At 40.6% G+C, this 21,079-nt stretch overlaps 2 protein-coding genes across 14 annotated transcripts in view; both read right to left on the bottom strand.

Annotated features, from left to right (window-relative positions):
* Nucleotides 1–204: 204 nt before the first annotated feature.
* Nucleotides 205–3,839, bottom strand: TNFRSF6B (TNF receptor superfamily member 6b). Of its 8 annotated transcripts, none has more exons than XM_031951808.1 (5): nucleotides 3,632–3,839; nucleotides 3,017–3,180; nucleotides 2,470–2,851; nucleotides 1,676–1,870; nucleotides 205–1,071 (listed from the first exon to the last, which is right to left on the bottom strand). In XM_031951808.1, the coding sequence occupies exons 2-5, from the start codon at nucleotides 3,047–3,049 to the stop codon at nucleotides 773–775; spliced, it is 909 nt and encodes a 302-aa protein (XP_031807668.1). In that variant the 5' UTR covers nucleotides 3,050–3,180; nucleotides 3,632–3,839; the 3' UTR covers nucleotides 205–772. The 8 variants fall into 8 exon arrangements, with proteins under 8 accessions (XP_031807668.1, XP_031807669.1, XP_012395051.1 ...); XM_031951809.1 differs by having other exon boundaries at nucleotides 3,641–3,839; XM_012539597.3 differs by having other exon boundaries at nucleotides 3,017–3,109; nucleotides 3,641–3,719.
* A 4,037-nt stretch (nucleotides 3,840–7,876) lies between these two features.
* Nucleotides 7,877–21,079, bottom strand: part of RTEL1 (regulator of telomere elongation helicase 1) — a 100,886-nt gene continuing 87,683 nt past the window's right edge. For 3 of the 6 annotated variants that reach the window (XM_023494441.2, XM_023494440.2, XM_031951792.1), the window contains 6 exons: nucleotides 17,197–17,313; nucleotides 14,495–14,740; nucleotides 13,663–13,851; nucleotides 12,955–13,131; nucleotides 9,854–9,957; nucleotides 7,877–9,152 (listed from right to left, as the gene is read on the bottom strand). In XM_023494441.2, coding sequence (XP_023350209.1) covers nucleotides 9,072–9,152; nucleotides 9,854–9,957; nucleotides 12,955–13,131; nucleotides 13,663–13,851; nucleotides 14,495–14,740; nucleotides 17,197–17,313 — 914 coding nt within the window. In that variant the 3' untranslated portion in view covers nucleotides 7,877–9,071. The remainder of the gene's footprint in view (nucleotides 9,153–9,853; nucleotides 9,958–12,954; nucleotides 13,132–13,662; nucleotides 13,852–14,494; nucleotides 14,741–17,196; nucleotides 17,314–21,079) is intronic. The other 3 variants (XM_023494439.2, XM_023494442.2, XM_031951791.1) reach the window with 3 other exon arrangements.

The raw sequence follows: 21,079 nt of genomic DNA, 5'->3' as shown, positions 1-21,079 counted from the left end.
AGTACATCACCACACAGTATGTAGTACTTAAAAAACCTAAGCGTCAAGAGTCCTGATGGGATTAATCAAATGGAGTTTACAAAAGGAAGTAAGTTTGACTTGGGATATGGATCTTCACTACCTTCTGCTCAAGACAGGGGTTTGAAACAGTCATCAATAAACCTTTGTCAGGCACCGTGATAAGCACTAGAAAGGGCACAAAAGTGGGCTTACAAAAGAGTTTTATAAAAAATTTTTATCATGATACAATTCCTGTTCGCTCCATGTATACCTGGGTGAGATTGAGGGATTGTGAGCTCTGAAAATAGGCTAGTGGAGATGGAAAATGTTTAGTCATTTTTCAGTCATGTCTGATTCTTCCTGATCCCATTTGGGATTTTCCTGCAAAGGTACTAGAATGATTTATCATTTCCTTTTCCAGCTCATTTTACAGATTAGGAAATTGAGGTGAGCAGGATTAAGTGGCCGGCCTAGGGTCACATAACTAGTGTCTGAGGCTGGATGTGAACTCGGAAAGAGGAGTCTTCTTGACTCTAGGCCTTAGCACTCTATCCACTGTGCCATCTAGCTGTGGCTGGGAAATCCTGATAAGGAAATGCAAAGATTTTTTTGGTGGGAAACCCAGGAAGGGCACTCATTGCCTATTGGTTCTTTGTCCAGAGCTGAGTCCCAGTATACTTGGCTCCAGAGCCTAGTCTCCTAGAAGAGGAGCTGGTCTAATGGAGTCTTGGACAAACCAAGGGGTGAGGGTGGAATAGAGGTTGGATGTGTTCTAGTCTTTCAGGGCAAGGAGGAAGCGCTTCCGAAGATTCTTCTCCAAGGTGGTTAACTTGGCTTTTCGAAGAGCCTGGAGCAATTTGAGTACAAAGATTGAAGATTCTTGGGGATCACTGAGTTCGGTTAATCTGTGCAGTAGCTCCTTCTGCACAGCTGCCCGGTTCTCTGGCTCTGGCCATTCTCTCTGCCAACTATCAGGGGTCTCTAGAGCCTGCTGCAGCTTCCTCAACCTCTTTAGTGAAATATTCTGGAAGGCCACAAAATCAATCACTGCCTTTTCACATTCCTTGTTACCTGCAGTGGGAAACATGGGATGAAGGTAATTGATGAAGGAAAATCCCTTCATCACTTTCCGTTCCAGAGAGATAACCTGCCTCCTGCTATACCTCTTGGCTGGTTTATGTCCAATGCTAAAGTCCTAGCTGTTCACTCCATTTAGGGAAAGGTTCCATGTTACACAGGGATTCCCTGCTCCTTACTTCCCTGTGCCTCATTATCTCCTGAGGAAATCTTAGCTGGGACCATCATACTCTCAAGTGGGGCTTAGGTGGATAGCAGCCTCAAGGGACCTCAAAGGGCCTATAAATGGGACAGGGATAGTTTCTTTTTAAGACATTAGATTTGCTTCTAGCCTTTCTTCCACCCTTGACAAAAGATGGATTGTTCTTCCTGAATACTTTGATCTCTTCCAAGGCTATCTCAGTCCCTCCAGTCTTCTGGATTCCAACCGAAGAGAGCAAATTTCTCCAACCAGTTTAGCTGTCCTGCTGCATCCTAACTTAGGAACAAGAGAAGCCAAGTAGAGAGGCTGACTCAGAGAATCCTGTGCCTTCAGGTTTCTGTTTTTCTAAGGGAAGGAGATGATTGTGGAGGAATAGGGGAAGCCCCTTGCTCTCACCTGGCTCAGGAGTGCTACTCAAGAAACTAGCACAGCGTGTGCACATGGTGTCATGGAATGAGGTCCCAGGAACATTGAGGAACATGCCAAAGGCAGTGCAATTTCGATGTGGCTGGCACCTCTCTGTGCTGGAGCTGTTATCTGAAAAGGTGCCTTTGGGGCACGGTTGGCACTGTGTGTTCTGGGTTGGGGTTCCTGTGGGGAGGGGATAGTGTCAAGGTAGAAATCAACACAGCTCTGGGGTGGAAGGAGGGGAAGGAGGGAGCTGAAGGGCGATAAGCATTTATATATTCCTTCTATGTGCTAGGTATTTTTTAAAATATTTCATTTGATCTTCCAACAATCCTGCCAGGTGGGTGCTTTATTATCCTCATCGTACCATTGAGGAAAATGAATTGAAGAGGTACAAAGTGACTTGCCCAGTTGTCACATAGCTATTAAACATCTTAGGCAGATTTGAATTTGGATCTCCCAGACCCCGGGCTTACAGAACTTAATCCAATGAGTAAGAGCTGAGAAGGTGGCAAGGGTGGGGATATAGGTATGTCCATCCTGGGTTCTGTCCATATGCATATTTTCAGATCAGAAACTTCCAGGCATCACTCCAGCCACCATCTCAGTGCTCCCAGTCTTCTACTCCCTAAGCCCCCAATCCAGCACAGGGTAAAGTGAGGTATTCTGTGACCACCCGTGGGAGCCAAGCTCAGATCAGCCGGGGAGGAGCTGTGGGACAGTGGAACCTAGGAAGCCTACAGAAAGACCCAGCTCTGCAGACACAGAGCCTGACCACCTACCCAGAGTGACCACACCAGAGCCTGGGGGACAGGCCGAGTGCTCAATGCAGAAGTCAGCGTGGGCATAGTAGCCCAACTGGCAGCGGCAGGCTCGGTTGTGAGTGGCATTGCAGGCCTGAGCCTCCTCTTCATGCTCCCCACAGAACACATTGCAGTAGCGGCACTTCTCCAGGTAGTTCCAGTACTGTGTGTAGTGTAGTGATGGGCATGGCTGGCAATTCGTGGGGCTCCTGTGGCTGCAGTGCTGCTTCACAAAGGTGCCAGGTGGGCACTGATTACACACTAGCCACTCCTGGGTCTCTGCATCTCTCCAAGAATAGGTAGGGGCGTTGCCTGCATCCCCTGGCATCGACACCAACGGCAGAAGGGTACTGACTAACCACTTGGAGACAGGGAGACAAAGGGGTCCAGGTCAGAACCAGAGGTTCCCCCCTACTGTTCTGGGCACCGTTCTCAGGCTGGGCCAGGTCACAAAGAGCGCTTCACTGCATTCCCACCGTGCCCATTTAGAGTTGAAAGGAGTGCTCAGTGCTACTCCAGACCTTACCGAAAACTTGACGTTCTGGACCGGGAGATCCATGGTTCTGCGAGAATCCAAACTCGGGAAGGAGAAAGGTCTCCACTCCTCTGGGGGAAGCTGCTGGGAAGGGAGATTCAAGACTTTCCTCTCTCGCACCAGGGTCGCTATCCCGACCCTCCTGTGACGAAAGACTGGGAAAGGATGGGGAGGGAGTCACCGGGGCCTGGGGCCGGCGCTCCTGCACTAGTCTGGGGTTCCTTGCTACCAAGCGCCGAGCACCCCAGCACGCCCGTCATACCTGTGAATACTCTGGGTCCAGACTGAACGTTTAGCACAGAGGCGCGGATAGAGAGGAACAGACACAGGGAGAGCACACAGCCCTGGCGCGCGCCCCCCCCCTCCCCTTCCGCAGCGGGACCGACCCCGGCACCCTCAGCCCCAAACGCCACAGAACGGAAAGCCAGCAGGACCACGGCTTCAGCCGCTGGCCGGATCCCAGCTCTTCCTCGGAGCGGGGCGCGCCGCCATCCCGCCCCCCACAGCCCTGGCTCGGGCGGAGCTCCCGGGGCCCGCCTCCCTCTGCCTCCGTCTCCCGGCCGTGACGTACAACGGAAGGGAGGGAGCAGGCGACGGGCGCCCTACCTCTTGTACCTGTCCTGTAGCGTGGCTGGGGCGGCTCCCCGGTCCTCAGCGCTGATCTAGAGCAGCCGCCTTTTATTAACCTCGAATCAAAAGGCGAGGGGGAGGGCGGAGGCAGCGGGGGCGGGACCCCCGGTTTCGGCCCCAGAACTGCCCCTCCTCCCCGAGACTTAGCGACCGGAGTACCTTCCCCTAAACTCACGTAGCCCCGTCTTTTCTAGGGAGGGAGCGGGGCCGAGCAGGCAAGTATGGAACAGACGCTGCCCAGAGAAAGAACTGAGCTCCAACCGCCCCGAGAGAAATCAACTAGCCTCAAATTAAAAAAACAAACAAACAAAAACACCTTTTTGGGGGGGAGGGTGAGTGGTGGGGAACAATGACAAAGCCAGCTTTAATCTTCATAAGGACTTTTAAAGCGATAGACAAAGGTTTGGGGGCAAATCACTACTTTTTTCTTCTTTTTTAATCAAACATCAAAACAAAAAGAGCACTAATAGCGGAAAAACGAGGATTTTCGAGGAACGCGTGAATCTCCATTTCCTGTCCTTTTTTTTTCTTTTTAATTAAAGATAAATCCTATAAGTAACTTTCAAAACTGCCCTGCTTGTCTGTGCTTCTGTTTGTTCAGTTCTTTCCTGTTCATTTAAAAAATGTTTTGGTGGAACTTAAAAAAAAATATTTACCCTTCCTACCCATCACCCACTCCCGGCAAAAAAATAAAATAAAATAAAAATAACAACTACTCGTAACAAATAATGGTGGTCAAATAAAAGAAACCCACAATGGTCACATCCAAAACTCTTTCTGTTCACTATGTCCATCACTTCTCTTAACAGGAAATGGGGAACATACTTCACCATTGATACCATGCTTGGTCATTGTGCTGATATAAAAGTTTTAAGTTCTAATTATATTCAATTCACCCTGAGTCAGTTCGTACGACCCAGATTTCTGGGAAGTCCATTTTTTTTTTTTTTTTTGGACGCTGATTACCATTCAATAATTTCCATTACATTCAAATACTATGACTTGTCAGGCCATTTCCCAATTGTTGAAGAGGAAATCTTAAGGCATCCCTTTGGATTCTAGTGTTTGGGTTTCCTCCCCCTTACTTCTCCTCTTCCACTTTACTACCTGCTTCAAGATCAAAAAGTTTGGGGTTTTTTTCTTCCTTATATTTATTCCTTTTCTAACATGATCCTAATTCTCATCTTGCCCCTATCTCAGCTTTTTTCCATATTAAATTTGTTAAATTCATCATGTATGCATTCTTCCTTTGTCCTATTCAGTAAGAGATTCATGAGAGTCAACTCCTCCACTCCTTCCTGTTTGCATATTCTTCTCATAATCCCAATTATGAGAAATGACATTTTTTTTCAAGTTCTGCCCCCTCCTTCCTTCTTTCCATCTGTGTATTCCATTTATCCTCACTTTTCCTTCCCCTCTTCAAACCCTCAAGAAACCCCAATCCACCTCCAGGCCCTCTATTTGACCTATGTAACTGGCTGCATTGCCTTAAGAATCTGAAAAGGAACTTCTCTCCTATTAGAATGTTAAATTGCCTCACAACAGTTCCTTACAAATTTGCCTTTCTAGATTTTTTATTGATTCATTATCGGCTCTAGTCTCTTCATCAGAAATGCTTGAATATCTTCTATCACATTAAAGAACCATTTCTCCTTTGTAGGATTATCCTGGGGTTTGTGAGAGAGATTAACACTATCTCTTACATTTTAAAATACTGTATTCTAAGAGTTCTTATTTATGACAGAAACTGCCTGTTCCTCTGTGATCCTAACTGTGGTCTCTTAAAACTGCTTCTTCCTGAAAGAATCTTTTTAAAAAATATTTCAATGTAAGAGTTTTTGATTTTGGCAATGACATTCCTAGGACTTCATTTCAGGAAGTGACTGGTGATCATTCTCGTTCTAATATATCTGATAGGTTTTCATTTATAACTTATTGAATATAGCATCCAGATATTTTTTCCTTTTCTTTTTGTGGTTTTCAGGGAATCCAATAATTCTCATGTTTTCTCTTCCTGATATATAAGCAACTTATTTGTGATATTAGCTCTCACATTTTATTCTTTTTAAAAAATCTTTTGATTTTATTCTAATATTACTTGATATCTCAAGTCATTGATTTCTTTCACTTATTCTAGTGTTGAAAAATTTCTTCTTTGGTTGATCTAAGCTATTCATTCTCTTTCCGGTTCTTTCTTCAAGAGCATTTATTTCATTTTTGATTACTTCTAGGTTTTCTAAGCCTGTTTTTTCATCTATAAACCAAGAAAAATGGATAATTTTTCTGTAAAATGCCCTTTAAGGTCCCTTTCAATTGATTCTCTTCAGGGGTGTTATAGAGAGCCCCTTCATTGCTAAATTGGAAAAAAAATATCTTCACACTATGTTTTCACTTAGGAATTGCAATCCTTTTTCATCTGGTTTTCAGCTCCATTGCTCTCAAAGATCACCAATGACCTCCCATTATTCACATAATTCAAAGGCCTTTTCCTTCTTCCCCATAAAAATGTTTAATCTTGATTCTGCATTTGACATGACTAATCCCTCCTGGAGGACAGTCTTTTCCAATATGCCAAACTAACTTGACCCATCTTCAATGATTTTTTATGCTCTTCTCAGTCCATAAGGTACTTGCTAAACTGCTGTCCTTGACTCCTTCATCTGGATTCTTCCTTGACAAATTTCCAACCACAGGTCTGACCCCTTCCTTTCTGAGAACCTCTAGTGCTCGTTAACTGTCCACTTCTACAATGAAGCAAACAGATCTTTCTCCCAAATCTTTCCCATCCAGCTTCACTTTTTGTAACATTGCTATTCACCCATTCTCCCAAGTTCTTTTGAAACACTGATGGTTTTTGTTTGTTTGGATTTTTTTTAAACCTTTCAGTTTTTTACAAGGATTTATCAAATGTCTATTATATGCCAGGCACTGTGCTAGCTCAGGGAATTCTGGCATAATCCTGACCTCAAGAAACTTCTATTCTATTACTGTTCTGTAAGAAATGACCAACAGGATGATTTCAGAAAGGCCTGGAGAGACTTACACGAACTGATGCTGAGTGAAATGAGCAGGACCAGGAGATCATTATATACTTCAACAACAATACTAGATGATGACCAGTCCTGATAGATCAGGCCATCCTCAGCAACGAGATCAACCAAATCATTTCTAATGGAGCAGTAATGAACTGAACTAGCTATGCCCAGAAAAAGAACTCTGGGAGATGACTAAAAACCATTACATTGAATTCCCAATCCCTATATTTATGCACACCTGCATTTTTGATTTCCTTCACAAGCTAATTGTACAATATTTCAGAGTCTGATTCTTTTTGTACAGCAAAATAATGTTTTGGTCATGTATACTTATTGTGTATCTAAGTTATATTTTAATATATTTAACATCTACTGGTCATCCTGCCATTTAGGGGAGGGGGTTGGGGGGGGGGGTAAGAGGTGAAAAATTGGAACAAGAGGTTTGGCAATTGTTAATGCTGTAAAGTTACCCATGTATATATCCTGTAAATTAAAGGCTATTAAATTAAAAAAAAAAAAAAAAAGAAACTTCTTCTAATGGGGCCGGGGTAATACTTTTCCTGTTTTCAAAGTATGATCCAGTGCTTCATTCCCTTATTCATTCTTGCTCCACAATGATAAGTTCTTCGCAAATTTCTGATCTAAATATCTACTGGCTTCATTTTGACGTAATTCCTTTTCATTTATTCTGAGTAAAGGGCCTTGATATTTGAAGACATAAGAGGGAAGGCTGCACAGAAAGATGTGAGAGCACAGAGAATGCTAGTTGTTTCTATGAGCCAAAGACCTCAGGCAAAGGACAATGAATTTGGATCCAGAAGGCTTGGATTTGAATCTAAACTATTACCTGTATGCTGTTAGGCAAATCATGACTCCTCTGACCACATTTCCTCTTTTGTAAAAATGATCCCTAAGGCCCCATGACTAATCTTTTCTTTGGACCCTTATGATGGCATTTGACTATGCCTCAGTAACAGCTCTCCTTTCCAGAAAGCATAAATCCCAGACAATTATCCATTTATTTTAGGATTGCTCCCAAGGTTAGAAAAACAAATCAGACGCCTGCCCACAGAATCGCTGTGAAACTTCTTGAAAGAGGCAGAAAAAGGCTCTGTTTTAGAGCTGACTATTGGCAATTCACATTTAACACGACTACTTCTTGCTCTGAAATTATATCCCTGGGCTCAGCAGTCAACAAATTTTATTTATAGAAGACTTATTTATTCACCTGATTTTTTAAAAAATGCCTTAATTTATATAAATACCAGCTACTATCTCAAGGTAGATAACAACAAGTTTTCTTCTTTTTCTTTCCCCCAATGATTATTATACAATATATTAATATTCATGGATATAGCAACAGAAGAGGTAGGAAATGACTTAGTTGTGTGAAAAATTGAAAGAAAAGACATAATATATCTGACTGCCTGAAGATGAGTAAAAAAAGGCGTCCTTTTCCCTGACAGTTTACAAAATGTTCCTTCTCAGGTAAAATTACCCTTATTTGCATTTAAGATGGATTATTTAGAAAACTCAAGAGAATCATCAAAGATACTGAGATAATAGCTTCAATTAAGTAGCAGGATACAAAATAAATCAGTACCATATAGTAATTAAAAAATCCAGAAGGAAATAACAAAAAAGGAAATTATATTCAAAATAACTATAAAATGTACAATATCTGGAATTACCAAGGCATAATAAATAAAATTACAAAATAAAGAACTAATTTAAAACAAAAACAAACATTAAAACAAATGTTCTTTACCCATTCCTTAGATTCTCACCTCCCACCTCCTACCTCCCCCCCTGCCAAGGATATCAAAATATTCTGATTCCCACTGGAAAGAGGGAGATAGAAGATTTTGGCCCTCTTAATATAACAATGCTATAAAGGGCCAATTCTGTGTGGTTAGAAAGAACTGCAATGTGCAGTTCTCAAATAAAGATCATGGGATCCTGAGAAGACTATCTTGGGAACATTCAACTGGGAAATGACTCCCACTGGCTAGAGATAATAGAAACTCCACTTTTCCATGAATACATATTTATTCTAGAGTCACATATCCCAGTCACAACACTGAGATGCTATAACACTCCCCAGGCATTTCTCAGTAATGACAGTGCCTGAAAATCTATTGGTCCACATGCTAGGATGTTCATTAGATGCAACAAAAGGAACAGGACAGTCTAGCCATGTTCTCAAAACAAGGCAAAATAGGGAACAGAATCAGCTCCTGCCTCTGGGGACCTTGCCAGGATTACTGGAATAGACATGCCAAAACTTCTTTCTTAGGTGAAAGGATCTGCAAGGGGGAAACTTCATCAGAAGTATCTCAAATTAACCCTGTGCATGAGAGGATGCAACTCTGAATTCATCACTAGGTTTTCTTCCAGAAGAAGACTTGGGTGAGATATCTTTTCTTGGCAATGGCTCCACATTCTGGACATTTCTTAGTGGTCTGGAGAGGCAACAGAAAAATAAGGTAGTTTAAGAGGGATCCATTGTAGCCCATCTGCCAGGAGGGAGGAATGGACAAACAACTGAATTGAGAAACAATCAATCAATCAAAAATTGATTCTACCTATATCCCTTAGAATGTCCCCAAGATTCCCAGAAATTCCTTCCTTATTTTTTGTCCTATCTGTATCTTTTTCCTTTAGCTGCTGAAAACCCCTGGTGGTCTTACAAATGCAATGACTATCCAGTGATTGATTCTGAAACCCCATTTCTAGGAGCCATCTGGCTAGGTGCAACAATTCTGTAACAATGGGCAATCCCCCAAAAAAGACAAAACAGAAGATTCAATTTGAAGAAGGAATGAGGGGCTGAAGCAAGGAAAAGAAAGCTTCTACCCATCCAATAATAGCTATAGCTAGTGAATTAACTGTTTAGTAGAAACTTGACCCAGAAAAGTGGTCAAGACTTTTCTGGGTAAAGACAAAAAAAAAAAAAAAAAAAAAATCAATTCTTCAAAATGTGTACAGATTGATGAAGACTTGCAGGCCCCCATCTGGGAGACAACTATTGTTCTCCCACAGGGGAATGAAGAGAAGACCCTTTGCTGTAACGAATCTGACAAAGGAAAACAGGAACTGATAACCCTGCACGGTTTTGTAGACACAGGAGTGGGAAGAACAAAGACAAGAAGTTAAAGCCAACCTTGAAATGCCATTCCCAGCATGCCTTACAGGAATGGAAGTCACAAGCATGGCACTGAAAGGGCACCACATCCTCAGCACTGCAACCAGGACAATGGAAACCTTCTGAAAAGGGTAAGGGTGGAGAGGAGAGACAGGGACAAAAATTTGTGCCTGACATCCAGAGTTGTGTTCATCTCAGGAGTGAGCTCTATGAAGCCATACATGATACTCCCTGCGTTCTAGACATGCAGGAAATCACCATTTCCAAGTGCCCCACCCTGTACTTATTTGGAGGAGGAATAAGAGTGACCCTGACCTTTCAAGTCTACTGTCAATGACATGAAATCAAAAGGAAGGGGCAATTAGACAGCAACACAAAACAGCTTATTGAATAAAATGTAAACTCTTTGGGTAGCTAATAGCACAGCAGATAAGAGTGCTGGGCCTGGAGTCCATGAGTCTCAGCATCCTGAGTTCAAATCCAGCCTCAGATACTTCCTAGTTGTGTGACTCTAGGCAAGTCATTTAATCCTGTTTTCCTCGTTTCCTCACCTATAAAATGAACTGGAGAAAGAAATGGCAAACCACTCGAGTACCTTTGTCAAGAAAACCCCAAATGGGATCAGGAAGAGTTGGACATGACTGAAAGGACTAAACAAAAAATGAACTCTTTACTTTGGCATTCAAGGTCACCTACAATATGGACCTAATCTACTTTTCTGTCTTTTAGCACTAAAATGGTAGACTTTTTATTTTACTTTCATTTCCCAACAAATGGGACATGGATACATATTGTTATTACACCTGATCCTTATTTTGGAAATGTAAAATCATATATGGACATATGTAAGTTCTAATTTGAACAGTTGACAACTGTTTAGATTGGTCACAGAATCCATAATTAAACTGATTAGCAACTGATTTTGAGTTTCATTTCTAGTTCCAAAAAATTCACTTTTATAGAACTGAAATGATGACAGGCATCTGACTTAACTGTGAAGTAATATCCTGATAATCACCTCCATCTACTTCTATGAAAACTATTTATAAGGGTACTTTCCATAAAATGAAAGAAAATGGATCATATGGTATTGTCCACACCCTGAAGTCAACCACTACTAATTTTCCCCAGTATCTTATAACTCTAATAGTTTGTGTGTTCACATGCTTGCAGGTCATGGAACTGAGTGTGTCTGGGAGACATAGGCTTATGTTTTCCTAAGGAGCTAAAGATTGAAGGAAGATAGGCCTTCTATCTGAAGAGATGCAGAGAACTACAAGCTAGCTTTATCAATGTCTCACACAGTGGTTCCCCATCCTACACTCATATTCTCAGCAAAAAAGGTTCCTGATTGCCCCATTTGTATTTTGCCCCTGCCCTACCTCTTTGGAAGCTCATGGGATCCTTCCATATGAATAATGGACTTTCCTTGTCCTGAACTTCTGCTAAAATCCTTCCCTAAAGAAGGCATTCCTGATGCTCCCAGTCAACAGCCCTCTCTCCCTTCTCACATTTCCCATATGTAGCAACTTGTATTTCTTGTTTGCACTTATTCCTTTATGCCACATATCCCAATTATCTGGGCACATTTTTGATCCTTCACATAAACATAGTAATTCTCTGGGGGCTTAAACTGTGCCTATTTCATTCTAGCATAAAATAAGTCCTGGCTTGGTACAAAGTAGTTGTTTAATATGAACCGAATTAAACAGAAGCAAATGACAAAATGTGGTACTGGTGAAAAGTACTATGAATAGTCAGGAAGAGAGCCCTGTCCTGGCCGCAGTCACCTGGAAAGTTTTGTGAAAAATGGAGAATTTGATGTGGGCTTTAAAGAATGAGATGCTTTGGAATAGTATAAGACATTCAAACCCTAATAAACTCCTAAAACCATAATCCTATTTCTAATTCCTTTTTTTCTGTTTCTCAAACTTAATTCCAACCTTAAGTTGTTTGTGTCCAATGAACACAACAAATGGACAAGTTTGTGTCCATTCCAAAGATGTCTCTGAAAGCTTGAAAGACATGTTTTTAAAGCTGCTGTTAGATCAAGACAAATACATTTGTCCTTTTGCAACTCCAAGGTGACTAGAGTGAAAAAAGGTTCGAGAAAGAGGCAGGAGACCTGGATTCTAATTCAGGCTTTGTCATTAAAGATTGCCTGACCTTAAGTAAATCATTGTCCTCACCTGTAGGATAAGAGTTGAGGTAATACTTTCTAGCACCAAAGATCTGGAGCTTGAAGGGACCACAAGAACTGCCTAATCCAATGCCTTCAATTTATAGATTAGGAAACTGAGGAGGGTCAAGAAGGTAAAATGACTGGCCCAAGATCATACAAATGGTAAGACCTGGAGTGAAATCTGAATCCAGGCTTGCTGCTTCTGCCTTAGGCTGCCTGATGGTGACGGCAAGAACTATTTTCAGTCTTTGTTTCCACAGGGTTCAGCTCAGAGTCTTACACAAAACAGGATGAGGAGGGTGCTTTTCAGTCAAATCTGCCTCAACTTGGCACCTTTAGATGGTTTGGTGAGAGTCAGAAGAAAGCATCCTTTGACTTCTTCCTTGGATTCCTTCTAGGAAATATCTTTTAAGTAATTCTGCACATCCAGGATCTGTCCTCCTGGGTCCCAGGGCTGTCCTCACAATCATGGACCTAAGTCGGGGTCAGGCCTCTCCCAAGTCAGGACAGATCCATTTGGTTTGGGAGATAAACTCCCAATTAATTTGAAACTAGTCTGTAAATGTTTCAGGATATAAATTTTTGTGCTTTTGGCTCAATGCAATGCATACAGATCACATATCTCAAAATCACCAAAATTCAACTAAGTGGGACCTTGGAGATAAAAGTTCCAGTCATAGAGCCGGCCTGAGACCCTGAGACTCGGATTCAAGTTGGGCCTCTAACATATACTGGGTGTGTGACCTTGGGGAAATTACTTATGTGGGGAAATCTCAGTGCTCAAGCCAAGTCTCTAATTTAGTAAGTTGAAATCTAAAAAGGGTTTTGCCCTTCATTGGCAAAGAGATTTCTTATCTGGAAAAGCCCCAATACCAACAAAATTAAAAATCCCATAAGGATCACCATAAACCACAAAAAGTTCAGGATTGTCACTCACCCCATTCCAGCTCAACGTTAGAAGGGAGAGCAGGGATGGGGCCAGGCTCCACACTTGTTGGCAGGTGGCTGGCACCTTCAGGAGATTTACTTTCTGGAGATTCTGATTTTTTCAGTTTGCAGCAAAAGGAAGAAATTTTGCTTTGAACTTTCCTGGACTTCTCAGGCTCCGAGACATCTGTGGGGATAAAGACCCCTGGTTACAGAAGGCAGGTTGCAGCCCACCTTCTTGTATTCCCAGACACTCAAAACAAGTTGTTAGAAGTATTTCCAAACATTGCCACCTTGATTGCACTATCTAGGTTCTTCCCTTCCTTGCTTCTCCCACATCTTCCACCCCCATAAAATATATCATCTGAGTCTGGAATACTAGATATAGTAGGAAGAAACTAGAGCAAACATAATCTTAGGAAAAATCCAAAGATCCAAAAATGACTCAGATACTTTCATGTTTAGGATCTTAAGTGTGTCTCACATAGGCGGGAAGAACGCAGAGTCCCTAACTGAATCATCTATCTTTTTGTTGAGAAAGAAAGTATCTTTCTCATCTTACAGAAACTAAGCAATTATTATTATTTTTTTGAGCAAATGAGATAGTCACACTAAAACATACCTGTAGTTGGAAGTCCTGGGATAATGGTGACTAGAGAGGACAAGAGCCCAGCTTTATGGGTTACTTATGGAAAGTGAAAAGAAAGCCATGTCCTACCTGGCTTGGATCCTGCCACGAGCCCCTGCATTTCAGCCTCTTCCTCTACTTGGGGGCCCAGGCTAGAGGGTTCTGGGTGGTTCTTCCAGGGAGATGACAGTGTCCCTTCTTCAGAACATGTCCCTGTCAAGTCCATACACATCTGGAGAAATTGCTTCTTATGATGAGGGCGAACAAACATGGAGAACTCTGATAAACAGAAGAATCAGCCATTAGCAACAAGACGAGCAACTGGTCCCTGTCCCCCCACCCTCAACTCCTTGCTCCATCTTGGGGGCTGCTCCATCTTGGGGGCCCTGTCATCTGCTGCTCCAAGGGCTAGAAATAGTTTGCAGCTTGGTCTCTGAATTGTTTTGGGTGTATATTGCCAGATCACTCTCACTCTATATGGTCTCAAGCCTTCTGAAAACAGAGAACTTTTCATCTCCCCCCCAACTTGAAAGAAGCAAAAAAAAAACAAACAAAAAAATCCAATTCTGAGAAAGGGATAAGAATAGAGTTTGCTGCTAAATGTAGTAATGGGAAGGAGTCATAGCCTCTAAGAGCCTAGGAAAAAGCAGAAAACTTGGAATTTCTGGAGGTGGAATTTCCCCCTGGTATTACTTTAATATTTTCCACTGCATTTCTGTGAGATCTGAAAACTATCCTATTGGTTTCAGGGGATCAGTCAACAGGACCAGCAGAGAACGTTTCTTTGCCAGCCTTCATGCCTCTTGCAGAAGGGTAGCTGTACAGTTGGACAAGACCAAGAAGCCTAGAGAGACAGGTTACTCTGTTTAACCAGCGTACTGCTTTATGGGGATCCCCCAAGGCCATAATGGCAAACACTTGCTTTGGAGAAGATGCAGGTTCTCAGGTTTCTCAGTGGTGAGGGCAGCAATCACAGACACCATTGCTTCATAGTTGTCATCTTTCTTATAAGTGGAAAGGGCTGTAGAGAACTGGCTGTAACAGCTTGGCCCAAGGGAGTTCTTGACGTCTGCAAGATAGGCTGTGATAGCAGAGTGTCCCTTCTTCTCTCCTGGGGCTTTTGGGTCCTCTCTGGTTATGCTGCTCAAGACACTTGGTTTGTTTTCTTCTAATGGAGAAGGAAAGCAACATTAAGAAGACTGTTTTTGTAAATAGGTAATTTTTGAACTGCAGCCCAAAGAGTGGCCTGGGAAAGCAGCCAGGAGGATAAAGTATTGCTCTGGTCTCGTTACATGAATACATAAACAAGTTTTCTCACCAAGGAACTGATTCAAAAAAAAAAAAAAAAAAAATCTCAGTCTGAAAATGGAAAATCCAATTTAAATAGACCCAGAAGCAAGGATTCTTATTACTACTGGGGTAAAGATTTACTATTTGACATTTTGCAAAACAGTTTGACAGGTTATGTTCAGACTAACACATCACAGGCAATGTGTGCCAAATGGATACATGGTGTACATATCAAAGATCATATCACAAGTAAAGAGTTTTTGATCAAACAGGGAATAAAGAAAATCACAGGTGATGAGAAAGAAATGACAAAAGGAACAGTTTTAGAGAAACCTGAATAAGTTTCTATGAATTAAAGCAGAGTAAAATGAGCAGAACCAAGAGAACAATTTACACAATAACTCTTTCAAGGAAAACAATAGTCAAAGACTTCAGAATTCTAATCAATGAGAGAAACTCATCTCATACCTACCAAATTGGTTAACATGACAGAAAAGAGAAATGACAAATGCTAGAAGGGAGAAAAATAGAGACACTAATACACTGTTGGCAGAGTTGTGAACTGATCATTTTGAAGTATTAGGGACTGTACCCCAAAAGCTATAAAACTGTGTATATCTGTTGCCTCAGCAAAGGAATAGGAAAAGAACTTTCTATATACAAAAATATTTATAGTAGCTCTTTTTGTGATGGCAAAGAATTGGAAATTGAGGAGAGGAGATAACCTATCAATTGGGAAATGGCTAATGGTAGTATATGATTGTGGCAGAATACTATTGTACAATTAAAAAAAAAAAACAAACAAACTAAGCAGGATGGTTCCAGAAAAAACCAAGGAAAACTTTATGAATTGATTCAGAGTAAAGTGAGCAGAATCAGGAGATCACTATACAAAGTAACATCAATACTATAATAATGATCAATTGTAAGATTTAGCTATTCTCATTAATAAAATAATTCAAGAAAATTCTAAAGAATTTTGTTATGAAAAAAAAAGATGCTAATAACCTTCAAAGAGAGAACTGATAAACTTAGTAGACTGAAACATTTTTTTTTTCAAAATTTCAAATTTCATTTATTTTTCTTGTCATTCTCCTTCTCTCCCCCCCCCCCCCCCCTTTTTTTTTTTGAAACATGGCTCATGGAAGTTTGCTGCAATGGAAAAAGCACCAGTCCTAGAATCAGGAGGACTTGAATTCGAATCTGGCTTCACATACTTAATTGCTATGGACCCTGCAGAAGAATAAAGAGAGGAAAGAAGGAAAAAAGGGAAAAAGGAAGGAAGGAAATATTGTTAATAGGGAAATGTGTTTTGCATGATTTTACACATATAATTTATGATGTATTATTTGTCTTCCCAATGGATGGGAAAGAGGCTGGAGGGAAAGAATTAGGAACTCAAATTTAAAAAAAAATGAGTATTTAAAGCATAAGTTAAAAAAAAAAGAACTCTAATCAATACAATGACCAATTATGACTCCTGGTGACTGATAATGAATAATACTTCCCACCTCTTGGCAGAAATGATAGACTAAAAAATGGCAAACGAGACACACATTTTGAGACAGGTATAAACTTGTTTTATTCAACTTGTTACAAGGAAGATCTTCTATTTTAGGGAGGTGAATAGAGAGAGCTACAAGAGGAAGTATGTAGGAATAGTGATAAAGAAGACAAAGGAGGAGGAAGAGGAGGAAAAAAAAAAGAACATCAATGAAACCTCGTAAAAATATACACAAGAAGAGAAGAATTTTCAAAAGGGGAATCAAGGAAGAATGAGAATGAAATAACTACTATGTTAAATTTAGTATATACTTTTACTTTTAAAAAAACTGTACAGTAACAATCCTGTTTATGTTCTTTGTATAAGGAAATGGTCCTATTGTTGAGTTTAGAAGAGTAATAAAGAAAAAAAATTGAACCAATCCTAACCTCTGAAAAGTTTTTTAATAAAAGGCCTAAAGTGACATTAAAAAAAGAATGATTGATTGACTGACTGGCTGAGAAAATTGAGGTTAAGTGATTTGCCCAGGGAAACCCAACTAGGAAGTGTTAAGTGTCTGAGGCCAGATTTGAACTCAGGTCCTCCTGACTACAGGGCTGGTGCTCTATCCACTGTGCCACCTAGCTGCTCCTTATTTTTTTTTTCTAAAGAGATATAGCATATATTCTTTCTAAGTATCTATTATTGGTATTATCCTCTTTTCTATTAAAAATTTTAAAGATAAAACAAAGAATTGCTTTGAACATCCAAAGAGATTGGCCATTAATATGTCTATTTCATTTCTCTATTGAACTCAGTTCATGGGAAGATGGCTAGATAAGTCAGGATACCTTGGATGGTGATCTCAGAAACCAGGTGGGCTCTACCCTGGTTCAGATGAATGTCTGAATTCAGCTGTTGGGTCACGCCCTCTGAAAACGTCATTTTCATCTTATTCTGCTTCTTTTCTGTAAAGAAAATCATATGTGAAAACAACCATAGGCTTCCTATCTATGGAACATTGTCAATCACATAAAGTCATATCTTCTTCCACTTTTATATTATTGAATGAAGCCCATCATGGTACTAAACACACTAAAGATACTACTAAATGAAACTCATTTGGTTCAACAAGAGAACCCACCTGCTGTTAACATCAAAGCAACAGAGAAAAGAGAAGGTTTTGGTCTGACTTTCTCTAAGAGTCTTTGGTCTATGCAAAACAGAGCTGACAGAGGCTCCAACAGATATCTGGGACATAGCATGAGAGTCCTCAACCAAGTCTTGCCTTCAAAAGGTATGCCTTAAATTCCACCAGCTTTTCTTCATAATCTATGACTGAGCTCTCACTAGGAAACTATAAAAATCATGCTCAGATTTGTTTAATATTTTTAATCTGTACCATCTCCTGGAGGAGCAAGTTCCTTAGTTTATTTTTTTTGTACAAAATAGAATCTTTGTTTTATTGGTCCCCAAACAGCCTCTGCTAAATATGTATGGGGAGGGGAAGTTGTAATCTCCTGATTTTAATATCCAGAACTTGGATCCTAGGAAAGAAATCTATGTCCCCCATCTTCCACCAATAATTTTACTGTGACTCTTTAAGTGTCCCTCATCCTTATCCCAAACTCTTTAGTAGGTTTGATGTACCTCATCCTTGGACTTATTGATATTATAATCTGTGTTTTTAAAGAACTAAAGCCTTTAAGGTATTCCTCCCCACCCTGGCTGTAGTCCCTTTCCATTCTAAGAAACATCCCAGGTAAGGTCACAGAAGGAATACTTTACAAAATGACTTGATGTAGATATTCCCTTGAGGAAGCCCAAAGAAAGGATGGTATTCCCAATAGCAGAATGTTGTACCAAAACATAGGTGCTTTTTAACTTTACTCCGATTGAAATAGGTAATAATAATTCAAGGAAAGACTTTAGCCCTTTAAAATAAAAAATCTTTTTAACTGGTAGAGAGTCCAAGTGATTACTACAGAAAAAAAGCTGTCTTGGAAAGAAAGTTCAAATAAGGAGAAAAGGGAAATCCACAAAATAGGCAGATCAGGTATAAAACAGAAAAGACTTTGAGAAACACTTGGTAAAGGATTCTAAAATCAATAAGAAGGGTGTTAAAAATAGAAGATAGCTTGAGAATGGTGGGGCCAATAGGGTGCTTTCAAAAAAAATTAGGAAAAGTTTGCTGACAGAGAATTCTTTGAAATTGTCTTTATTCAGGACATTATTAGGAAGGTGCCTACTTCAAAACTGTTCCCTAAAATGAAGTGACTGAAGTTAGTAGGGGGAACGTGCTCAATAGTCAGGAGGGTATATATCAAGTAGAAAATATAAATGTAAGAAGAAAACTAGGATCAGTCTGAATAGTCTAAATTAAGGTTAAAACTGGGGATTTACTGATCATTATGGATTTAATGGTCTAGACAGCAGAAAGTTACAGATATAACTACAAAAGAGAAGAGATATAGAGAAAAATGATTATAGACCAAAAGGGAAAGGACTCCCAAAGGGTAAGAGTACAGAGCATTACAGATTAGTAAATCTCATCTCCATGTGATACAGATAGGTAGAAAATATGACGCTGTTTATAAACCAAAATATTTACAGAAACATTTTTGTGTAATAGGACAGGAAATGAAGATGTGCACAAACTTGGAAATGGCTAAACAAACTGTGGCACATGGTTGTAAAGGTAATGGAATATGGACACTTCATAAAAATATGATGGAATATGAACCACTGAAATAAAACAATACAAATTATGACTGTAACAATGTAAATAAAATAAACAAGAACTGAACACTATCAATTATAATGACAAAACTTGAAGCTGAATAAGAAACTCTTTGTTAGAGGCCAGGGACCATGGGTATGGAATACGGCATATCCTGTCAATCATGTGGTGCTTTAGCTTATTTTACAGAACTGCATTTCCTTCTTTGTATTTTTGTAACAAAAATTAGCTCTCTTAGCAGGGGAAGGGAAAGGCATATTAACTAGAAACAAATAATACTTATTGATTTATTTTTCTGAGGCAATTGGGGTGAAGTAACTTTTCCAGGATTATAGAGATAGGAAGTGCCAGGTGTCTGAGATTAAATTTGAACTCAGGTCCTCCTGCCTTCAGAGCTGGCGCTCTACCCACTGTGCCACCTAGCTGCTTCAGGAATAATACTGATTAAACATTTATAATGTGCCAGGGAGCAGCTAGGTGGCGCAGTGGGTAGAGCACTGGACTTAGTAGCAAGAAGACTCATTCTCATGAGTTCAAAGCCAGCCTCAGATACTTAATAACTGGGTAACTCTGGGCAGGTCACTCACCCTGTTTGCCTCAGTTTCCTTCACTGTAAAATGAGCTGGAGAAGGAAATGGCCCACCGCTCCAGTCAGTGTCTTTGTGTCAAGAAAACCTCAAATGGGGTTAGGAAGGGTGGGGAAATGACTGAAAACAACTCAACTACAACAACAAAATACAACGTGCCAAACACCGCTCCGCCGCAGCGGGGAGACAAACAGAGAAGGAAGAAGGCAAGACAGGTCCGGTTCTCTACGAGGTTCACAAAAACAATTCACTAGCAGGAATGGGGGCTTCCCAAAGGTGTTGTACACAGCCAAATAAAATGCCTTTAGGGATTTAAAAAAAGTGCACCATACATATGAACTTATTTGTACTGTGGTAGAAAGAACGCCAGAATTGAAATTACCTTGATGAATGCGCGCTCTTAGAGTCAACTCCAGAAACACTAAAAAAACTCTGCTTAAAGAGATGAGGGGACAACAACACGTAGACAGATGTTAAGAGGCAGCTGAAGGAATGCAGTTCAGACACAACTTATGCAATACCAGAGAAGGAGGAGAAGGATGGACATGTAAATGAGTGGGAAAATTTGGCTGGAAGGTAGAGTACATGAAAGGGAGTAAGATGCAGGGATCCCAAAGAGGCAGGCTGCAATCAGACTTAAAAAGGATACAACAATTGACTTGGATGTTAGCCTTGACATACCGAAGGCATTTCCAGGTGGAAAGCTGTTGATGCAAGAATACTGTTTAGGAGTTCTGACTCAGGAGTCATTGCACAGAGATAAGGGTACCCATGAGAACTGATAATATTGCTAAGAGAAAGGACCAGAGGGCCAGGGACTCAAATCTGGAAGGATCTGAGGCCATCTACTCCAACTGCCCCATTTTACAGAACTCAGTTTCCTCACCTGTAAAGCAGATAATGGGGCACCCCCATGGCACAACAGATTCAGCACCAGGCATGGAATCAGGAAGACCTGAGTTCACTCAGACACTTCCTAGCTATGTGACCTTAAGTACGTTATTTAACCCTGTTTGTCTCAGTTTCCTCATCTGTAAAATTAGCTGGAGAAGGAAATGGCAAAACATCCCAATATCTTTGCCAAGAAAAACCCAAACAGGGTCACAGAGTTAGAAGTAAATCAAGTGAATGAACTGAACAACAAAAAGAGAGACAGCACTTGTAACATCACCTCAAAGGTTGATAGGGATCAAAAGAGAATGTATAGAAATTCATTTGTAAACTTTAAAGCTACAGAGAATCACAGCCTAAGAATTAGAAGAGACTTTCTGTCATTTAGTCCAATTGTTATTTTACAGATGAAAAACTCAGAGTCCAGAGAGATAAGTCATTTGCCCAAGACCAACCAAGCATAAATAGCAGGACTAGAATTTGGACCTGCAGTGGGTGGTTCTGAATCCACCAGAG

The sequence above is a fragment of the Sarcophilus harrisii genome, chromosome 2 (assembly GCF_902635505.1).
Source record: "Sarcophilus harrisii chromosome 2, mSarHar1.11, whole genome shotgun sequence".
Classification (NCBI taxonomy): Eukaryota; Metazoa; Chordata; class Mammalia; order Dasyuromorphia; family Dasyuridae; genus Sarcophilus; species Sarcophilus harrisii.
The sequence above is the reverse complement of the archived record's forward strand: the minus strand, read 5'-3'. Positions and strand labels throughout refer to the sequence as shown.